This window comes from Ambystoma mexicanum, chromosome 9 (assembly GCF_040938575.1).
Source record: "Ambystoma mexicanum isolate Mex_15411 chromosome 9, UKY_AmexF1_1, whole genome shotgun sequence".
Taxonomy (NCBI): domain Eukaryota; kingdom Metazoa; phylum Chordata; class Amphibia; order Caudata; family Ambystomatidae; genus Ambystoma; species Ambystoma mexicanum.
The window spans coordinates 1,352,981,438-1,353,002,067 of NC_090931.1; the positions used below are offsets into that span (position 1 = coordinate 1,352,981,438).

Genomic DNA, 20,630 nt, shown 5'->3' on the forward strand with positions numbered 1-20,630 from the left:
TTGAGTAAAGAAACCTTGAACGGTCTGCCCGTCAGTTAAACTGCAAGTGTTCTAAGCCTGCAACACAGGAGCACTCTCCAAAACGTAATGAGAGTCCGAGAGAGCAGAGGCTGTCTCTGAGGATTAGTCAGCAGTCTGCTCTCCAGGAGAGAGCCCTGTGTCCGAGGACCTGGTGCGGTTCCCATCCCCGCACCTGCCCCTTAAAGGGCCCGGCTTTGCTCGGGGACTGCTTCCAGCGTTATTCCACCTGTCTCCAGGCTGCGCCTAAACAGAGGAGCAGGTGCAAAGGAGACGAGCGACCGAGACATTATTCTGGCATTGACAGGGCATTGCTGAGAAAGCATGCATTCTGGCGTCCATTGCCCCTGGTGGAGTGTGGCGTTCCTGGTGGTTTTCAGCGGGAGGCGTCTGGCGTTAGCTGCGTCTAACTGTAAGTGAGACCCGCGCCTAATACATGCACGCATGCCACAGTAAGCGGCGCAGTGGGACGGGGTGGAGGTGAGGCGGGAGGGAGCCATGTGAAGGGGGGAGCTCATACCTACCGGGGGAAGCGAAAGCCCTGCAAGGAGTAAGCAGTGTTTTCCAGCAGACACGGCTTTGCAGCTGTTTCAGGCGGAATGAAGGTGCAGACATTCGCCATGCAGCACAGCAGTGGAGTCATTGCACGCTGCAATGTTTATCTGCTATAAACAGCCAGGCATGGGCTCTGCTTGCATGTTCGCGTCTCTGGGCAGAGCAGGCTTCCCGGGACATGCCTGCTGCCCAGTTGCAGGGGCCACAGGGTCTGTTTCAATGTGAACAGAATCAACACTCTCAGACATCCAGCAATAACAGTATGAACGCGGGGCTGTGTTTTATTAGAATGAAGTGAGGTAGAATAGTCGCCAAAATACAGCGGGCATATGTGTATTTCATATTGCACAACTGTGCCCCCTGCAATCGGATGCCAGGCCTGTGTGCCGAAGTGCCGCAGAAAAGGCGCGAAGGGCACCCCTTGGCGTGTATGTGTCTCCAGCATTGAACATTGGCATGTGGACATAAGCCATGCCGTTAGAGAGGGCTATGTCAGCTGATAATGTCATGATTGCCAGAGGTGACAAGCAGAGGGTCCTACGATTGTGAGTAATCGGCGTCTGTTGGATTAAAATAGCAGCCAGCTTCTTACCTGCCTGCCTGTTTGTGGCGCGCTCTGTAATTTGGAAACAGACACATATGAATAAAAAAAACTTCGAATGAATAAGTGACATTCTGAAATATATACTCGTTTCCCCAATCTGCTCAAATAAGGAGCGCATAGAAGCAGGCATACTCCCTGCTAGCCGCTGCATGAAACGCCAGGGCATTTGTGTCGCAGTCCGAACAGAACTCATTGAGTGAAGTGCTTTTGTGACGGGTAATTCGCTGCCCGCTATTGGTTTTCTATGAATTTGGGCCCGTGGCTCATGTAATCGGCTGAAGAGCATTCTCCAAGCCGCTGTCACAGCTGCCGATTGGCGTCCTGGGAGAAGGGTCGCCTTTTTTCCGACATCGCTTTGGTTTATGTGACTTCAGATTTCACTCTCTCCCCTATATGTATGTGGGCGTCTGTCAGGGGATTCCTTGTCACTAGGCTATCACTTTTACATTCCAAAACGATCGAATTCTGGGAATTGTAGTTGTTTCTAACGTCAATAGAAAAACGTGCACTAAAGAACTTGCTACCAGTGAGTTTCTCGAGAACTCCCGGAACTTGTAAAAACGTTGCCCCGGGGATAATGTTTCATTTACTCGCTTTAAATATGAGCCTACAACTCCCAGCATGCATTTCGTTGGTGGCTAGATAACAACATTGGATGCAAGCGACCTTTGTGAAATGGTTTCGGCATGCAGTCAGGCACCTTTTGCTAGCAGGACTGAGGAATAGCGCCAATTCATAGCGACGTGCTGCTTTTAGACACCACTTGCAAGAAATGAAGTGTAGCAACCTTTAACCCGCAGAGGCCTCGCGAGAGTGGGATGTGATCTAAGTGAACACGCGTTCCTTTCTATTCCGTCCACAAGAATCGAAGTACATGTCCATGTCTTTATCGTCTTTCACGAAACACTAGAGGTCACTGTTGGTTTGTGGAAAGCAACATATATTTCATCACAAAAACCGAAACTAGAATAATTTACAGATTGTGTGTTTACAAGTTCCCCCCAAACAGCCTGCACCCAAACCGCGCTGATACTGCTGCATGCGATAAGGACATAGGGGAGACGCACCCGTTCTGTCAGGAGGCTGCTGCCTCATGGGAGGGTGAATGAGCTGCCGAGGCTGAGCCCTTAGGAGGCTGCTGCATCATGGGACAGTGACCAAGCATCTAAGGCTGAACTCTCAGGGGGCTGGAGGGTGACTGAGCAGCCTCCCACGAGGTAGGCTTCTACCTCATGGGAGGGTGACTGAGCAGCGGAGGCTGAGCTCTCAGGAGGCTTCTACCTCATGGGAGGGTGACTGAGCAGCGGAGGCTGAGCTCTCAGGAGGCTTCTACCTCATGGGAGTGTGACTGAGCAGACTAGGCTGAACTCGCAGGAGGCTGCTGCCTCATGGGAGGGTGACAGAGCAGCCAACACGAAACCCTCAGGAGGCTGCTGCCTCATGAGAGGGCGACTGAGCAGATGAGGCTGAATCTTCAGTAGGCTTCTACCTCATGGGAGGGTGACTGAGCAGTGGAGGCTGAGCTCTCAGGAGGCTTCTACCTCATGGGGGGGTGACTGAGCAGTAGAAGCTGAGCTCTCAGGAGGCTGCTGCCTCATGGGAGGGCGACTGAGCAGATGAGGCTGAATCTTCAGGAGGCTGCTGCCTCATGGGAGGGTGACTGAGCAGCCGAGGCTGAACTCTCATGGCACTGCTGTCTCATGCGGGTGACTGAGCAGCCGAGGCTGAGCCCTTAGGAGGCTGCTGTTTCATGAGAGTGTGACTGAGCAGCCAAAGCTGAACTCTCAGGGGCCTGGAGGGTGACTGAGCAGCCGAGGCTGAACTCTCATGGGACTTCTGCCTCATGCGGGGTGACTGAGCAGCTGAGGCTGAATCTTCAGGAGGCTTCTACCTCATGGGAGGGTGACTGAGCAGCCGAGGCTGAACTCTTAGGAGACTGGTGGCCAAGTGCAACTTTCACTGACAAATCAAAAGACACAATAAAGAAACACGCATTTAAATCAGAAAAGATACAAACGTGCATACACAGCTGCAATACAACGATGTACTCGAAATAAGAGCCCTGCTTAAAATAAAACCAAGCAAGCATCTCAAAATTAAGTAGATGATTGAGTGTTGTGCTTGTAGTATGGCAGTTTATTGCATACCATTTAAAAGTATTGCATTGTCTATTGGAGGGGCGTTTTAGGTGCTGTCGATTTATGTTCAAGCGCTGCCTTTGCACAGAAGATACAATGCAATATTTCGATGTTCAACTTCTAGAACCCGACACTCTGATATAGACGCAGGTCAGGCAAGCAATCTGAATTGATGTGCATAACCACACAAGGGGCAGGGGTACCCCAAATGCATCTATGCGCTAGATAGAAGAAGACGCAGCTGGCCAAGGGGCCTTGCACAAACGCAGTGTAATACAATATTGAGCGCTATGTGCAACCCAGGACTGACATATAACCGTACCGTGATCATGCCACTCTGCTGTGAAATGCAACGACGCAACCCATCAAGGCACGAGGGACTGCGCTGGCATGCAGTTGCTGCCGTTAAGCGAGCACATATATGCAAGCCTCAGTGGGGTTTGGATGGCTGGTCGCGGGCATTGCTGCATATAGGGTGAAGCGCAGCGTGTGTCATTCGGCACAGGCGCGGTGTTGCCACACTGCTTCTCTGCCGTCTCACCTAGCCGAGCCTGAGGCCCAGCTCGCTATGAAGCGGAACGCACCACTGCAGCAGAAAGGTGTGCTTACAATGTGATAGCAGCCGACTGGGTACGCCCAATCACGCGCAGCATTTATTAAGCTGGTCAAAAATAACAGTGGAGTGTGGCGAGAAAGACACAGCACGGTACAAAATAAGGGGACCTTTCATCTATCGTCCTTACCACCCCACCCCAGCGCCCCTAGTACCTACCTCTAGCAAGATAATCCCCCTGCCCTCAGGCATCGGCCGCCCCTTCTGCTCTAAGCAGTGCTTTAAGTGGGAACGAAATCAAGGGCCCGGGGGTCCTCCTAACAGGTCACACATCCATATCTGTGGCATGGCCCTAAACAGGTTCAGGCCCAGCATGAGAATTCCAAGTAGCTAAAGAACTTTAAAAGATGTGAGCCAAGGAATTACACGCCCAACAGACATCTGAGCCTTCGCACCTGAAAGGAAATGGAGTAAAACTCCATTTAACGCTTGTGTTACGTATGTGTAATGTACAGTCAAAAATGGATTCATTTCATTTTTTAATTGTATTTGGTGCAAATTAAACCTTTACAAACAGCAGAGAAAAAGAAGTAGTGCAGCAGAACAACAACAACAGAACGCACAATACAGTATATTACATTTTAACAGCGAACCAAACCAGAACAATAGTAGTCCATTTGGGTTGCTTAAACAACATTTGTCAATCCCACACATTCTAAGTAAATAAATACAAAAAATATCAAAAACAGTAGAAACAACGAAAGCCAAAATAAAAGAAAGAAGACGAAAATTCCATGATAACATTTAAATGAAGCATAGAGTTAATGCACTTTCCAGTTCCTAACGTTTCAATCTTACATATTAATATGATTACATAATTTCAATGAACAGACATCAGCATATGCTTCAAAACTCGAACGCTTAGTTCTGTGTATGATGTTGTGTCTTCTCTTCAGTGTTAGAAACACATACACTAATGTCAAATGTCTGTAATGGATGATGCGAATCTAAACATGACAGATAGTGACATCTCCTGGGAAAGAGCAGTATAGCTACTTATTTTTTATTTTGTTTTAATTCTTTTGGTGCAATAGGCAATCAGTTTGGGAAAACCTGGCACACCCTTAGTGAAAAAGGCAATCGTTGGAGACAGCTGGCACATGCCAGTACTAAGAGAATGAGAAAACCGTGACTCCCTTCAACATCACCCCACCCCAGACCTGATGCTTAGTGTGAAACAATGGAATAAAACGAGACAACTAACCCTACCCATTGAGATGTCCAGGAGCACCCAGTGGGTCTTGCTCATTGCCCCAATAACACATTAAATGCCACATGGAGAGTGTGTTCAAATAATCACTGCAGCACAAGTGGGCATCCTGGACACCTGGTAACAGCCATTGTCACTTCAGGTCTATGTGGTACATAGGGGTACATGTCAAAATGTGCACCTTTATTTCCAACAAATAGGAGCTCATTTTTGAGTTCCATTGTAATTCGGTGGCGGGGACCTACGCGTGTGCACTTTTGTGTAAACGGATCCTTCCGGGCACATTTTCCTCATTTTTGCTGTGGGGTGCAAGAGAGGAGAACGAAAAGGTGGCATACATGATTCTATGCTGCCCTTTTACACCCCACCATGGAAATTGAGTCAATTCTCCCTGCACGCTATGCACAGTGTAATGGTTTATTGAGAAGCCACCCTCATCACAGGGAGTTCCTTCCCTCCCCACTCACGTGGTTATGCAACAAACTGTTTGACAGATTCTTTTCTTTAGCCCTATCTCAGACACATATCATGCCCCTTGGATCCCTCACCCCTGAGCTAAGAACCAGGCCGGAGTATGGGAACTATAGTGGTATTTATTTAAATTAACAGTAATAGAAATTAGCTCAAAAATATCGAACACACCACATTATCCATGGCACAACACAATCAAGTTCTCTCAGCATAAATACACCACAAAAGTGCGTTAAAAAGAACACACTCACAATTGTACACTTTCTGCCAATTTCACTTAATGAAATAATTACACTGATCAATAATATAATTTAGCCCAAACATTGGTTTAAAACAAACAAACACAGGGTGATGTATCACTTTGTTTCATAGACCCCCTCCCCCCCCTTGCTTTGGTCTATGTTGGGAAGTCAGACAGAAAAATTGGAATGCTTTGGGGAATTTTGGATTTCAGACCCCCTTACTGAAAGGCCTTTGTTGGGGAAGCTGGATAAAAAGGTTGGACTGATTTAAGAACAAAGAGACCCCTCTTCCTTAAAGAAGTCGGGGTCAGCTGGACAACAAGGATTATCCAATTAAATTATAGGCTATAGTTTTCAGAGCACACTGGGAAGTGAGCTTTGATAATTTCAAATTTTAACAAAATTCACCCTGTAGTGTTCTGCCAAATGGGGAATTAATTAAATTAATATTTGTATTAATTTAATTAATAAATAGGTCATGGATCGTTAATAAATAGGTCGTGGATTGTTGGTTAGCTGCAACACAGCAAAAATAAATCATTACCCAAAGATATAAGGGACTGTCCAGTCAAGGTTGTATAAAAGTATCTAATTTATTATTTTTTCAACAGACAGTTCTAGCACACTACAGAATACAATCCACTCCATAAAGGAACACAGAGGACAGACAGTTTCACGAAGGAAACAGATGGTCTCTGGGTATTGGCAGGAGGGTAGTCAGTAAAGCAATCAGTCATAGCTGTTTAAGGTGATTTGGTTTCAGCACCAAGGGCGCAAGTGGTAATACATGTTGGAAAGGACGGGGGGACAGAACTACAATGCACCTGGTGCTTGGGATTTTCTGGATGCTTGAGAGGGTCGAGTCAGTTCCAGGACTCTTTGAAGCTTCTGCAACAGAGTTCAAGATATGAGACTGCTCTGGGTATCAAGTGGCAGGAAGTTCGGAAAGCGAGACAGGACAAACGGCTGCAGGCTGGCCTACATGGTGCCTGGCGTCACAAATTGTTGTCTCTGTGCTGTTTGACGGATCTAGAATACTGTTCGAGGCATCTTGTATGGCTTTAGTGACTTCAGCGTGACAACAGTCAGTGGTGCAGTCGATCGCGGTACAAGGGCTCGATTGCCTCGAAAATGTCCTTAAATGATGGATGCTGGTTGATGCTTGTCGTGGCACTCCTAGCTGCTTCACTGGACCTGTGTCATCCTTTAAGGCGGATGGCCCAAAGCTGAGGCCAGTGTTTGCAGGCAATGGCCTTGTCCTATGTTCAGAGACTCTCTGGCACTTTCCCCCTAAGAAGCTTGCTGGAAGAACTTAGCAGGGCACGCTTTGTGCTAGCTGGGTAGAGGTTCTGGAGCTGCTGGATGGGTCCCATGAGTTCAGTATCTCCCTCTGTTCCCTGGGAGAAGCTTAGTGGAGGGCTCTTGCTTCCCTCTTGGAAATCCAGGCCTTTCTTCACTGGCAGAATCTGTAAGGCAGACTGTACCTTCAGCCAGGGTCCAAATGATCCCTTCTTCTTACTCCTTTCGAAGCCGTCAGATGATTTGCCAAAAGATAGGCTCAGTAATTTGTTAAAGCCAAATGGGTCCCAGTGATTGGTGCAGGCTAAGCCTACCTTAATGAATCAATCCTGAGTCGCCACCAACAATCTTCTGTTATGCGTGAGTTCATAACCAGAGTGCTTTGCAACAGGATGACAACATGTACTCCAAAGTCCCACTCATCTTCCTATCTGTTGTGGATCAAAGTGCCCCTCTCGCTAATTGAGCTCTCTGTGGTTCCTGATTAAAAGTGGCAGGTCTCCCTTGATGTGGTGGTCAGACCAGACTTATGGTTGCTGCCAAACCATATGCTCATAACTTGCTGATTGGGTCCCCCTGCGGGGATGACCACTGTAAACAGTTCACTGCCCTTGAAACTAAGGGGCAGGAGCTGACGTCAGTTTGACACCAATGCATATCAAAAAGGTGTTGGGTTTCCTGTCCTTTGTCAGTCCTGCGACCAGGCCTCTCGCAGGCCTGATTCAATTAACTTCTCATCAGTAGGCACCTCCACCAGCAGGGCGGACAAAGGAAAGGGCAGATCCATGGAGCCTTTGTCAGTTAATGAGGCTGTCCATGGCAGGAGGAAGGTTTTGCCTTCCCCCTTCTTGAGATGCTTTGATGTACCTGTGACTGTCACATTCCAAACTGTGTGCAGATTAGCCCCACACGTTTTCCAGAGGTTGATCTCCCATCATTTCATTTCACTACAAAATTTCAAATCGGCCAAGCGAGGGCACACTCCCTGTGCAGATGGTCGAATTCCTCACATATGTCCTTTACCATGCAAAGTCCAGTTATTCACAGATATAAGCTCACTTAAGGCTGCAGGAGTACCCAGGCTAATGGACGGATGCAGAGATTGACTCATTTGAATCGGTGACACTGGAACGACCATTACCATTGGTCGAAGTGCGCAGGAGCGGTTGGGAGCGCTGTTCCTCTACTTTTTTAAATTAAGGTTTATTGCTCCTATACTTTTCTTTTAATATGAAAGCATTGTGGAATAGCTTAGTTTCAAAATCGAAGTGTAGGAAGAAGTTGAAAGCAGCATTCAGTGCAATGCTCTGAATATTCCCTTAAACAGCAGTCACGTTTGTTTTGGGGTTTGAATTGCGCACGAGAGGGGCACAGTGATGAGGTTTGTGGGGAGCTGGATCAGGCCTGCTGGGAATATAGTTCCACTACTTCTTTCCGCACATGTCCACCACTGACCTAGCCTTTCAAAGTCCTCACTAAACGACACATGAGTGGCATTCACCGATTTTAAGGATAGTATCTCCACCATTTCAATTAAGCTTTTATCATTGATATTCAAGTGATTCACTAAAGCTGGTGCAGAGTGTGTTTTACTAGGTTGAATTTCCGTACTAGTACCAGAACGAGGAAAAAAGTCAGTGGGCCTCATTACGACTCAGGCGGTAACCATGGTGCTAGTAGCGCCATGGTTGCCGCCGGTATTTTACCAACTCTGTCATGGTGAATGGCGGAATTACCGCCCCATTCCAATGTTGGCGGGGCGGTAAATCCCCATTCACCATTGGCCCTTCCCCATTCCCATTTTTGCCCCCATAGGGCTCAATGGGAATGGGGAAGGCGGTAATTATGGTACTGCAAATTGCGGTACCGTAATTACCTCGAAAGTCCCTTTGCGGGTTCCTTAAACCAGCCGTTAAGGTCGGGACCCGCAAAGGGACCTCGTAATTAGGCGGTAAGGGTTTAACGGCGCCAACACTTTTTACGGCGCCATTAACCCCTTACCGCCTGGGTCGTAATGAGGCCCAGTCAATCTTTGTCTGGCCACTGGGGTCAAAAATGCTGAATTCGAATGTCTCTTGCTGGCAATATGTTTCCTAATATTGCAGCCTGAAAGCACTTCAGGAATTACACCCTGAATGACTGGAGAAGCCGATAATGCTCTGGGAGTGATTATACTTTTCACACGGGTACCGGATATGCCAGGATCAGCTAAACTGTGTAAGATTTCTGAGACCAAAACATCTTCAGATGCTCCCACTCTGGGTGATGCATACACTCTTTCTCCAACAACAGAAGATTTCACCCTTTTATCGCTCAAGTCTGTGACTGTACCTGGCACTCTGCAGTCTTTCTACGTTGTAGCAGACGCTTACTGACTACGAAGGGAGTAGACAGACTTCCCTGTCATGGTGGCCACCTACCGCCCCTGTCAAACTGCTCAACTGCTTCTGGCGGGAAACACTTCCTCAGCCCTTCACTTTCATGCGGCTCGCGCTGGGAGGCGTTCATGAGGAATCCTAAATGCTGGCCGAGCTCCTAGCTCCCAGGCACTCTGGGTGAGCACTGTTTATCAGATTGTCACAAACAACAGAAAAGCCACACAGAGCGATACCTGCTCAACTGTTTATGCCAGTACACTTCCTCAGCACTTCAAGCATGTATTCGGCATCACCCAGAGGGCATCATCATTCACATTCAGAGGGAGGTCGTTCAACGATAGTACACAGTCTTTTGAATCACATAGCAACCTGATGGGTATCACAATTCACAATTAAATGAATTAGGTATAACTATTTACAACCAATGTGTGGTATTCACATGTAAGAGCTATATTGCCCTTTAATGCTGCACAATTTCTGTAATAATGACTGTGAGGAAATGCCATTTTACAGGGGTGTAGAAGCCCTGGCTTTTTTATTTTGTATTAAACATAAAATGATGCTAGCAATTCAATTGCATACAAAGGTGTTCTGCTAACCAGAACCCCCTTCCTTTAAGGTCCATGCGAAAAGTATACTGAGACATGCGCTCTTCTGAATCTGGCTCCTGATCTCCAACAGCTGCCCTCCAGTGGCACAGAACAGGTTCCAAGTTTACAGGTGCCCTCTCGACAACGCGCGTGATAGTAAAAATCTGCACCTGTGTTCCAAAACCACATAATTATGATGAACTAGCATCCTGGTGGAATTTGAATCTGTAAACATAAACCACACCTGAGTTTGGAGTACAGTGGCTGTTATTTCCCATAATTATTAATGCCACATTTGTTCAGTATAATACCAATGTCAATCCTGTGAGCCCAGGCCAGTCATGGACAAGCTGTGTGTATTTCCATGAAACTGGTTGTCTCTGCTGCAACCAGCAGTCCAATAGCCAGTGGGAGATACCTTGCTTTGATCCTTTGTGAGGGAGGGTATCTCCTCTGTTCAGCCAAGGAAGGTCCCAGCTAGAGCAGCCTGGCAAACAGGCTTCTGAGGGCACAGCCTAAACAAAAGGCCTAGCCTCACACTAGGGTGTTTCATACCATAGGGCCTTTGGTTCTATGGGCTTGAGAAAGGTGCAAGGCAAGTGTAGTCAAATGGATCTCAGCAAAGTTGGAAAATGATTCTGCAATATCTACTCCCCTCCTTCATTCCTGTTCTCTGCATTTCCTTTATCACACAGTACTTTGGATGGGATGCAATAAGGCAAAGACCACTTGTCACAGGAACAGAGATTGGACCCCTTAAAAGCAAACCTGATTTTCTCTAATCCCATAGGACCTTCTGCCTGTAATAGAGTGGTCTCCTACCCCTTCTTTGATTCATTCCTGGACTGCAAGAAGAATTTATTTGGACTTCTTAAGTGAGAGTTGAGGTGAAGGAGTGCTCGTATACATGGTAGAAAGAGAACACAGTATCCTCTTGTCCCTGCACATGTGGATTGGAATTTCCAGCACCATGTGATCCAAAATCTTCAGGATACCTGTTTTACCTCACCTCTAAATGATCGAACTTCATTTGAGCTGTGTTTGACACATTTGAACCAAAAGGACCCCTCAGTGCTGCCTTTGAACTCACGCAAACTATGAACTGCTGTCGCTGCATTTCTGAACCAATTTGCAGCAGCACCAGACAGCTGAGCACACTGTTGTAGGTTTGAACCAGAAGCTTGTCACTGGAAAAGGCCTGAACAGCTGTATCTCGACCAATCACCTTAAGTCACCAGCATCTTTCTCTTTGAACCATGATTAAACATCAAACCAACCCTGGTGGCCCCATCAACCCCATTCATTAGAACGCCAGATCAAACTGTAAAGATCGCACTTCAAACCTAACACAATGCTTGCTGCCCCTCTGGATCAACACAACTAGCTGCATCTGAACATGATTCAAACCACTCAAATCATGATTAGAACCCTGATTCTTCACAGTTGTACTGCCAATAACTGAATCAGGTTCTGTTGGAACGGAAACATATCCTTTTTGAACAGTGTGATGATGTATTGCCTGTCACCTCTCTGCAATGTATCCAGAGTTTTTGGGCCTCATTACGACCCTGGCGGAAAGGGGTTTGCGGCAGCGTTAGCTGCGCCAACCCCTTTCCGCCAATTCCGAGTTCCCTTTCCGCCATGGCGGATTTTACACCTGCTTTTAGCGGGTGTAAAAAACCATGGCGGAAACGGACCTTGGTGTTAATTACGCCACCGTAATTTACGGTGGCGTAATTAACGCCTTCCCCACTCCCATTATGCCCTATGGGGCAAAAATGGGAATGGGGAAGGGTAAATGGGGATTGGGGATTTACCGCCCCGCCAAAGTCGGAATGGGGCGGTAAATCCCCTTACCGCCATGGCGTAAACGTAGTTTACGCCATGGCGGTAATGTCACGGCCCTGGCGGTAACTTACCGCCAGGGTCGTAATGAGGCTGTTTGTATCATTACATGTCTCTGTCCTTTTTCACAGGAGTGGGTGTTTGTTAGTGTTATCTAGTACTTTTTTCAGTGCTGATCAGTGTGTTTAATTAAAGCATATATGTTGTGATTGGACATTATTTTATTTTTTAGGCTGTTGTGCTCTTGCTGTTTGGGTTGCCCAACATTGAAACCCCTCTTATGAGTGTAACCTGCCCTCAGCACACGTTACCACAAAAGGCGGATAAGGTATATCTCTTACCTGTGCCGATATCGCATGTATGATTGGGATCACTCTTGGTTTGTAGAAATGTGAGGGCTGAGGATGCGGTTTAGCCACTACTCATCCTGTCACACCTGCGGAGTAGAGGTAGTTTCATTACAATGACCCTTGTGGCTATTAGCATTTACACCCAACAGGTGTTGCGCCACAGAAAGCCTTGCGTTTAATCAACATTGGTGCATCTATTTCTCCCAGAATTGCCTGGAGCCAGACATAAAACCAGGTGTGTGTCAGTATAGCGGACAGGGTCTATCAAAAATAGATTATCAAGCATTTATCTATTCCACAGTATTTGCTTTTTGAAAAGTAAGTAAAAAGAAAACTGCTCAGTTCTGTATCTGTCATGACACACTTTGTTATGCAGTTCTTTGTGTGCAAAAGTCCGCCGTGAAACATGAAACCTTTGGCATTTGCACAAAGGCTCCATTCTACCTGATTCTTCTTTTCTCGATAATATTACAGTGCCCCATCCCTATAGAGGGCCAACTTCCATTGATATAGTGAAAAAGAACCCAGCAGCATCTCCAAACTGGGATCTATTCTCTACATCATGTATAGCCAATCAATCATTCAAATAGCTTTGTTTAACTGCAAAGTGCAAAGCAACTCCAAAAACGAATACAGTTTAAAAATGCCAATATTGTTAAATACTAATTAGATTTTTTGTTTTAAAAAAAAAACATGTAAGAAATGCAAAAACATATAAAAAACTGAAACATAAATACATATATTGCTTATATGACACATTGCTATTCAATCCATATTTCTGCCAAATTGATGAAGAAGAACATGTAATTTCAGTATATTTTCTGGGTTTTGTTTCTCGAATAATGCCTATTTAATGAATCTGCTTCCAGCAGCTGCAGCAGGACTATTGGGGAGAGGCAGCAAATACAACACAGCTGCAGTAGATCTCAGAATGGAAAGGAGATATGCTCTCCTTACCAGTGCATTAAATGAACAAGACAGGGGACTGCAGCACATTTTCCTTAGACATACCATCACACATGCAATCATCATTCTTCAACAGAGAGAACCCCCAGTTACCGCCTTGGCTAAATAAGGGCAACCAGCGCGTTCTTAGGCTAAACGGGACACCACATGATTAGTCTTAACAAACACAGTCAAATAATCTTCGTACAGCTGGTCCGATTCATTAGGTTACCAATATGGAATAGGACATTTACCAAACGCTCTTCTCAGTCATTCAAACGGGTAAGGCATGTTAATGATAATGGGCCTCATTATGAGGTTGGAGGTAGCCATGGCGCTAATGGCGCCATGGCTGCCTCCAAACTCGGTCCGACTCCGCCCTGGTGAATGGAGCAATTACCGGTCCATTCCAAGGTTGGCAGGACCGGTAATTCCCCATTCACCAGGGCCCTTCCCCATTCCCATTTGAGCCCTCATAGGGCTCAATGGGAATGGGGAAGGCGCTAATAACGGTACCGCAAATTGTAGTACCGTTATTAGCTCCAGAGTCCCTTTGCGGGTCCCGTCCTTAACGCCTGGAAAAACCAGGCGTTAAGGGAGGACCCGCAAAGGGAAGTCGTAGTAGGGCGGTAAGGGATTACCGGCACCGGTGCCCTTACCGGTGCCGGTAATCCCTTACCGCCCACCTCGTAATGAGGCCCAATGTCTGTGTTTTTATGTCTGAGTCTCTGGCGGTAATAACTGTACATACAGAAGTTCTAGAGTTAAAATGTATACTTTTGACATATCTCAGCCACCTACAAGACACACGAACATGAAAGGTCATCACATGTAGACAATATGACGCATACGATTGTTTTTCTGTTTTTCCAGATTTGTTATGATAGTAAACTATCATGTCACAACCACAGTGATCCGACAGTACCCACGCTTGTCGAAATAGTGGAGTGCTGTGTCCAGCCAGTATACGTGGGAGTAGGATAGAAGCAAACAGGCAAACGACTAGAAAAGTACAACAGTGATGGGGGGCGCTGTACGATTGTGTTGGAGCGGGTGCATGCTTAAGCATTCGGAGTGTATCAAAAGAATATTCATCAGGAAAAGAGGGAATGCAACGTGCCTGTGATGCAGAACAATTTTCCTCGAGCGTGGTGTCTGGTACATTACGTGTGTGATACTGATTAGCCAGTGCATGGTTGTGTGATGGACTCATGATGTGCTCAAGCAAGCTCTGAAAGGGGCAGGCTTCTTTGCAAGATACCATTTTTATAGGTCAATGCTGGTACGTCTCCAGACTCCAACCAACTGTCAGAAATGCCAGAGGCAAGTGTTAGCAGTGTATATCTGAATGCAGGAAAACAAACCAAGAAATAGCAAGAAGGAAGTTCCCTTCTGTGGTAGTTAAATGGACCCTGAACCCCTAAACAAGTCTTTGTTACTCGGCATATGAGAGAACGTCTTCAAATTACTCACAGAGAGATATACAATGAAACATGTATTCACTTAGGTAGGAGATTTAGAAATGTTTGGCCCAAAGAAGTACCCTTGCAGGACCATAAAGTAAAGTAGGCACTCCTACAATGCCAAACTACACAGTATGCAGAAAGGGCTTAGCTGCCACACACATTGTAGAATAGAAAAGTGACTGCATGTTGGCACCTATTAACCATCACATTGTTTATATGCCTATCTTTAACCAAACGTTACAGAAGTGCCATGGACCTTAAAGTGTACATGAAGAAATGTGATAGAGAAAATACCCATGGGCATTAACTAAACATTAGAGCTATCATGAAGCTCACCGATCCCATGAACATTGGGAAAAAGTGGGTCAAAATATAGTGACCCCTGTAGAGTGACACATTAACACATATACGACTGTGCACACGTAAACACAATAGACATCATTACATGTTTGGCAGTATTGGGTTGTAAATCTGCCGACATAATACTAAGCAGAATTACTGTTACCACCACTTGCTGTTGTGGATTTACCGTGGGATTATCAGTGGTGGTAGGGCAGTGTGTGTCCTCATTTCTGGAGTCCAAAGGATTCCATTGGGGATTTTGGCAGAATTACCATCGGTAGTAATATCTCAATCTTTCTAATTTTTGGTGTTGAGGCAGCAGACTTCCCTCTAGCTTTTTTCTGGAGGCAATCCCTCCATCTCACCAACAAACCTGTAATGCAGTGTTGCTGTAATGTGTCAATAAAGGAATTACTGCCACATTACCATTGTGTTTACCTGCAACTAATGAGGCCCAATATGTACAAAAGAGAGGGTGCAAGTAAAGAAATAACCCCACATGTTGTGCCTACCAGATCTGTTGAGGAGATTATAGCAGGTTTTTATGTTAGTGAAGTGAAAATGCCTTGGCTTTGTGCATGGACATATGCACACAGACAGCTTGATGCACCACTGCACCCTGATGACTATTCTGATGCTCTATTGCACATTGTTCTCCTGGGCTCACTGGCCACAATTACTCTCATTAACAGAGTAAATGTGGATGAAGGGAAAGATGGCCATCTTCCCCAGTTTCAAGCAGTTGTATGTCCAAGCCCCATAGTAATTAAGCCACCTGACCAATGAATTTAAGAACACCAAAAACAGCAGCAACCGTATTCCAAAACACAATACTACTGACAAGTTAAACCTGTTGGGCAAAGGGAATTAATCTGTAGCATTCACAAGGTCAGCAACACAATGTTGTGGTGCATGACCTAAGTGGCTTACCTGAGGCAGCAACGGGCTCTTATATAGGACACAGTCCCCCTGTGGAGCAGTAATGCAATGGTGTACTAAGCTAGCAGAAACCTTCCCACATGATTTGGACCATGACTCCCAGGACCTCTCATCATTGACTATTCTGGCTAGCTCTGATATGTTCACCATAATATAATGCCCCCCCCCTCATGTCATTTGGAATGTCACTGGGTATCCAGGGATTTGTATATGGTTTTTATATGGTCCTGGACTTTACAATGGGAATATTCAGAGTTAAGATGGTTTGAAATTACCAAAAGTGCTGAACTTGGTTTTGTTGCAATGTGTTTAGTAAGTTAACTAAACTTTAATTAACGTTTTTTCATTGAATTTCAAGGGTTTTGTTATTCCATATTTTTTTCCCACACCACTGGCCATGACCTTCAGCCATGCCCACTTTATATTTTAAAACACTTGTATCTCACTGGCCTCCATGTCCAGTAACCACTGCATTCAGCTGTATCAACTGTATATTTGAAAACACAAATGGGCCACTAGCCATGGCCAAAGGCCATGCCCATTGTCCATTTGAAAACACAAATGTGCCAATAGCTATGGCTGTTGGCAGTGCCCACTGAATATTTTAAAACACAAATGGGCCACTAGCCATGGCAAAAGGCCATGCCCATTGTCCATTTGAAAAACACAAATGGGCCACTAGCTATCGCTGTTGGCAGTGCCCACTGAATATTTTAAAACACAAATGGGCCACTAGCCATGACCGTTGGCAGTGTCAACTGTATATTTTAAAACACACATGTGACACTAGCCATGGACTTTGGCCATGACGAGATATTCAAAACCTTTTAGTATATAGTTCAAAAATCCAATAACACATAAAGAATATGTGGCTAGATTGCACCACCAATATACGCCAGTCTAGTCACGTATTAACGCTTATCGTGTTTGCTTTAAACTTGATATCAAGAAAGTAAATGCACACTGAGACCATAGGCCAAGCTAGTCATGTAATAACAGCAATCATGTGTGTTTTACTCTTGATGGCAAGTAAAAAATGTGAAGCCACATTAAGAAAGTATATGCAAACTGCCACTAGTAGTCCCAGTCTGCATATACTTTCTTAATGTGGCATGCCATTTTTGTACTTGGCATCAATGGGACATTCAGAAATGATACGTGTTATTACCTGGCTAGACTGACCTACATTTAATATAGGGCCAGTCTAGCCAGGTAATAATACTCATCATATTTGCTTCACTCTTGTTGTCAAGAAAAACATGCAAACAAATGACATACAGCAGTAAGAAAGTAAATGTACACTGACACCATAGACCAAGCTAGCTGAGTAATAACAATTAGCATGTTTGCATTACACTTGATGCCAAGTAAAACATATAAAGCCACAATAAGAACCTGCATGTAGACTGATGCTAGTAGTGTCAGTCTGCATATACTTTCTTCATTTGGCATGGCATGCTTTATTTGGCATCAAGGGTAATGTTATGCTATGCAATGTAGGCCAGATTATCTATGTAATACAATTTGTCATGTTTGTTTTACTCTTAATGCTCAAAAACTCTGTATCATGGTTAACTCAAACATACATGATTTTACATAGCTACACTGGCCTATATTCAATGTAGGAAAGTCAAGCCATGTAATCATGCTTATGATATTTCTTTTACCCTTGATGCACAAAAACTACATCTAGGGTAAAGCAAAGATGCATGTTATTATGTGGCTTGATTTACCAATATTCTGTGTAGGCCAGTCAAGCTATGTGATAATACTTAACCATATTTGCTTTACCCTTAATGCAAAATACTGTACATCAAGGGTAAGGCAACACAGAATGCCACACCCCCATCAGCACCCACCCTCACATTTACGGGCCCCACTGAGCTGATATGAGTGGGGCCCCTAAATGTAGGGGTGGGGGCTCACACACACTCCCACTTTTACCCATGCAGTCACACACCATTCCTCCAACTCATTGAATGCACAAATTCAGAACAAACAAACCCCAACATACATACCTACATGCATATTATTAAAATAAAACACTTATCATACTTGCATGCGCCCTTGACACACACACACTCACCACCATGGAAAGGACGTATTGCCCCCCCCACCCCTTTGCGACATAAATATACATGTTCACGTTGTCGGTCTCTACAATGTGTCAGTGATAAACATTTCACAGTTTGACAAACATTCTAGACAATGCATTACAACAAGGAACACATAATCTTGTTTACCATTTTTCACTAAATGGCGTAAGATATCTACATCAATTTTTGATCCCCTACTTGATTGCTTAGGGTCTTATCCTTACTGTGTTTACTCTTCCTATTCTATGCCTACTCCTCAGTTTGTGATTGCTGATCAAAAGAAAAGCGAACCTCAGATGCTAATGTGAGTAATTATGGCTGTGGTTTATCACTCCACCAAATGTTGTTTATTAAAATAGAGTAAATGCATTGCTTGAATAAATGCATGTATATTTGAAGTCAGAAACCCCTTTGCCACTGAGTATATTACATCTCTTGACATATGAATGTGCACTTTGAAATTTGCTTACAATTTTGCATAATATAAAAAATGAAATATGAGCCCAATGTACCTTGACTGTGGGGATAGGGGCTGACTAGATGTGCTGGGTGAATCCATAACCATATTATGAGGTGCTCTGTATACCAGGCAGATAGTCTTTGCTAGCTGACGAGATTGGTATTTTGATTTTTCTTTCAGCTTTCCATTTAAACCAGGGGTCTGAATCCTTTGGTTTTCCAGATCTTGACTACATACTACATCTTGGAAACTACCTCTAAATGTGTCAATATTTTTTGGAAGCCATTTGTTAAGGGTCTAAACTCAAATATCAGGAACACATCAGACTTACTGAATAAATTATGTGATAAACTTTGGAAACCATCATTTATTCTAGTATCCCTTGATGTGGTCACTCTCTACACTAGTATCATACACAAATATGGTTTGTAAACTGTCAAATTCTTTCTTGACTCTAGATCATCATTTCTAAGCAGTAAAATGAGATGCAGTTAGCTATGTTGCCTGGAACATAATATTTTTCTATTCGAGGGAGAATATTTCAGACACATGTGCAGAATGGCTTTGGGTTCTTCTATAGTGCCAACATATGCTAACTTGTACATGGGATGGTGGGAGGAAACAGCAGTGTGGTCAGACAAGTTTAATTAATTCATTGACCATGCATTTCTATAGTACTGATTCATTTGTTTATTGTCTTGAGTGAATCCAAACAATCGCTGTATCGGTATGTGGATTGTGTGAATGAAAAACATTGAAACCTAAAGCTAACTGTCACCACTAGCTGTGATAAATTGAATTGTATACATATTGAATTTAATGTTGTTGGAAAACAACTGTTTTGTACATTATATAGAAAACCCACGTTATCTAACTTGGAAAATGTCTGGTCCCAAACCTCTGATCAATGGCATCTCTTATGGTGAATTGCTCCAAGCGAAACAAAGTTGTTCAAGAGATACTGATTTTAAATCAAAAGCGGTAGCATTTGTTAACTGTTTCTTGGCAAAAGGCTACTCCTGTGGTAGATATAGCCTACCAGAGAACAGTCAATTTGAATAGGAATGATCAATTATGCACTTATGAAAAACTATTGGAAGATAACATTACTATTAGGTTTATAACACAATGTAACAACTACGCTGTTGCGATCAGGAACATATTTACTAAACACTGGCCTGTTCTATTAGGTGATGGTGATTTAAGAAAGGTTTTGATCACCTCTCCACTGTAAAATGTGTGACCATGCTTTTATTTGCGGGCAATTGTAATATGATAATACAACTTGGAAGATGAATCAGGCAATAGCATATTTAACTAAGTTTGTTGTATAAATTATCAAATGCCCCTACATACCAGAGTGTATAGGTTCCATGATAGGACCCTTCAAGTTGTGTATTCTGCAGCACAACAGATCTATACAAAATGGTAATATCAGCTATTCCCTTACAGTTAAATGTTTCTGATATTCATCATTGTGATGTCACTGGGAGGATATTTCTGGGATTGGCACATATTTTCGAACTTATAAAGAAAGGAAAGACAGATCTCAAATGGAGACAATTGGAATCAAAACCTATAATGAAAATGAATACAATTCAACCCAATGGCCTAATTTGAGATGGAGAGTTATTTGACTTTCTAAATTAGACTTGTCTTTTGATTCTTAACCTCTTGTGAGATGCTTAAGTAAACAGATAAACATTGCTTGGCAGTCCTGATTAATACACAGTTTTAATCAGGAATGAGAATTCTTTTCAATTCCTTATACACACATTGTGTCCACTTGGACTGCATTTTGTATTCTGAGCAATGTTCAATCTTAACTACAAAAGTTTTAAATATTTAAAGAAAATGCTACCCAGAGTAGGCCAATCAATAAGAGCAACAGGTAACTCTTGGATTCTTATGTTAGGAACAAGTCAAGTATTATACTATGAATTGTATGCAACTATTATTAGAACAGGTGTTGCACTTGCACTTTAGCTCTGTTCACTGTATACAGTAATGCACAGTGTACCTTTCTTTTCTCTGACAAATTATTTTGGTTTGTACTTTGGTTTGAATAG

At 44.1% G+C, this 20,630-nt stretch overlaps 1 protein-coding gene across 2 annotated transcripts in view; it reads left to right on the forward strand.

The window, feature by feature from the left end:
• LOC138489128 (contactin-associated protein-like 5) overlaps positions 1-20,630 on the forward strand; it is a 1,755,478-nt gene that overhangs the window by 712 nt on the left and 1,734,136 nt on the right. For both annotated transcript variants that reach the window (XM_069616764.1, XM_069616763.1), the window contains exon 1: positions 1-430. This exon is cut by the window's left edge. In XM_069616764.1, coding sequence (XP_069472865.1) covers positions 343-430 — 88 coding nt within the window. In that variant the 5' untranslated portion in view covers positions 1-342. The remainder of the gene's footprint in view (positions 431-20,630) is intronic.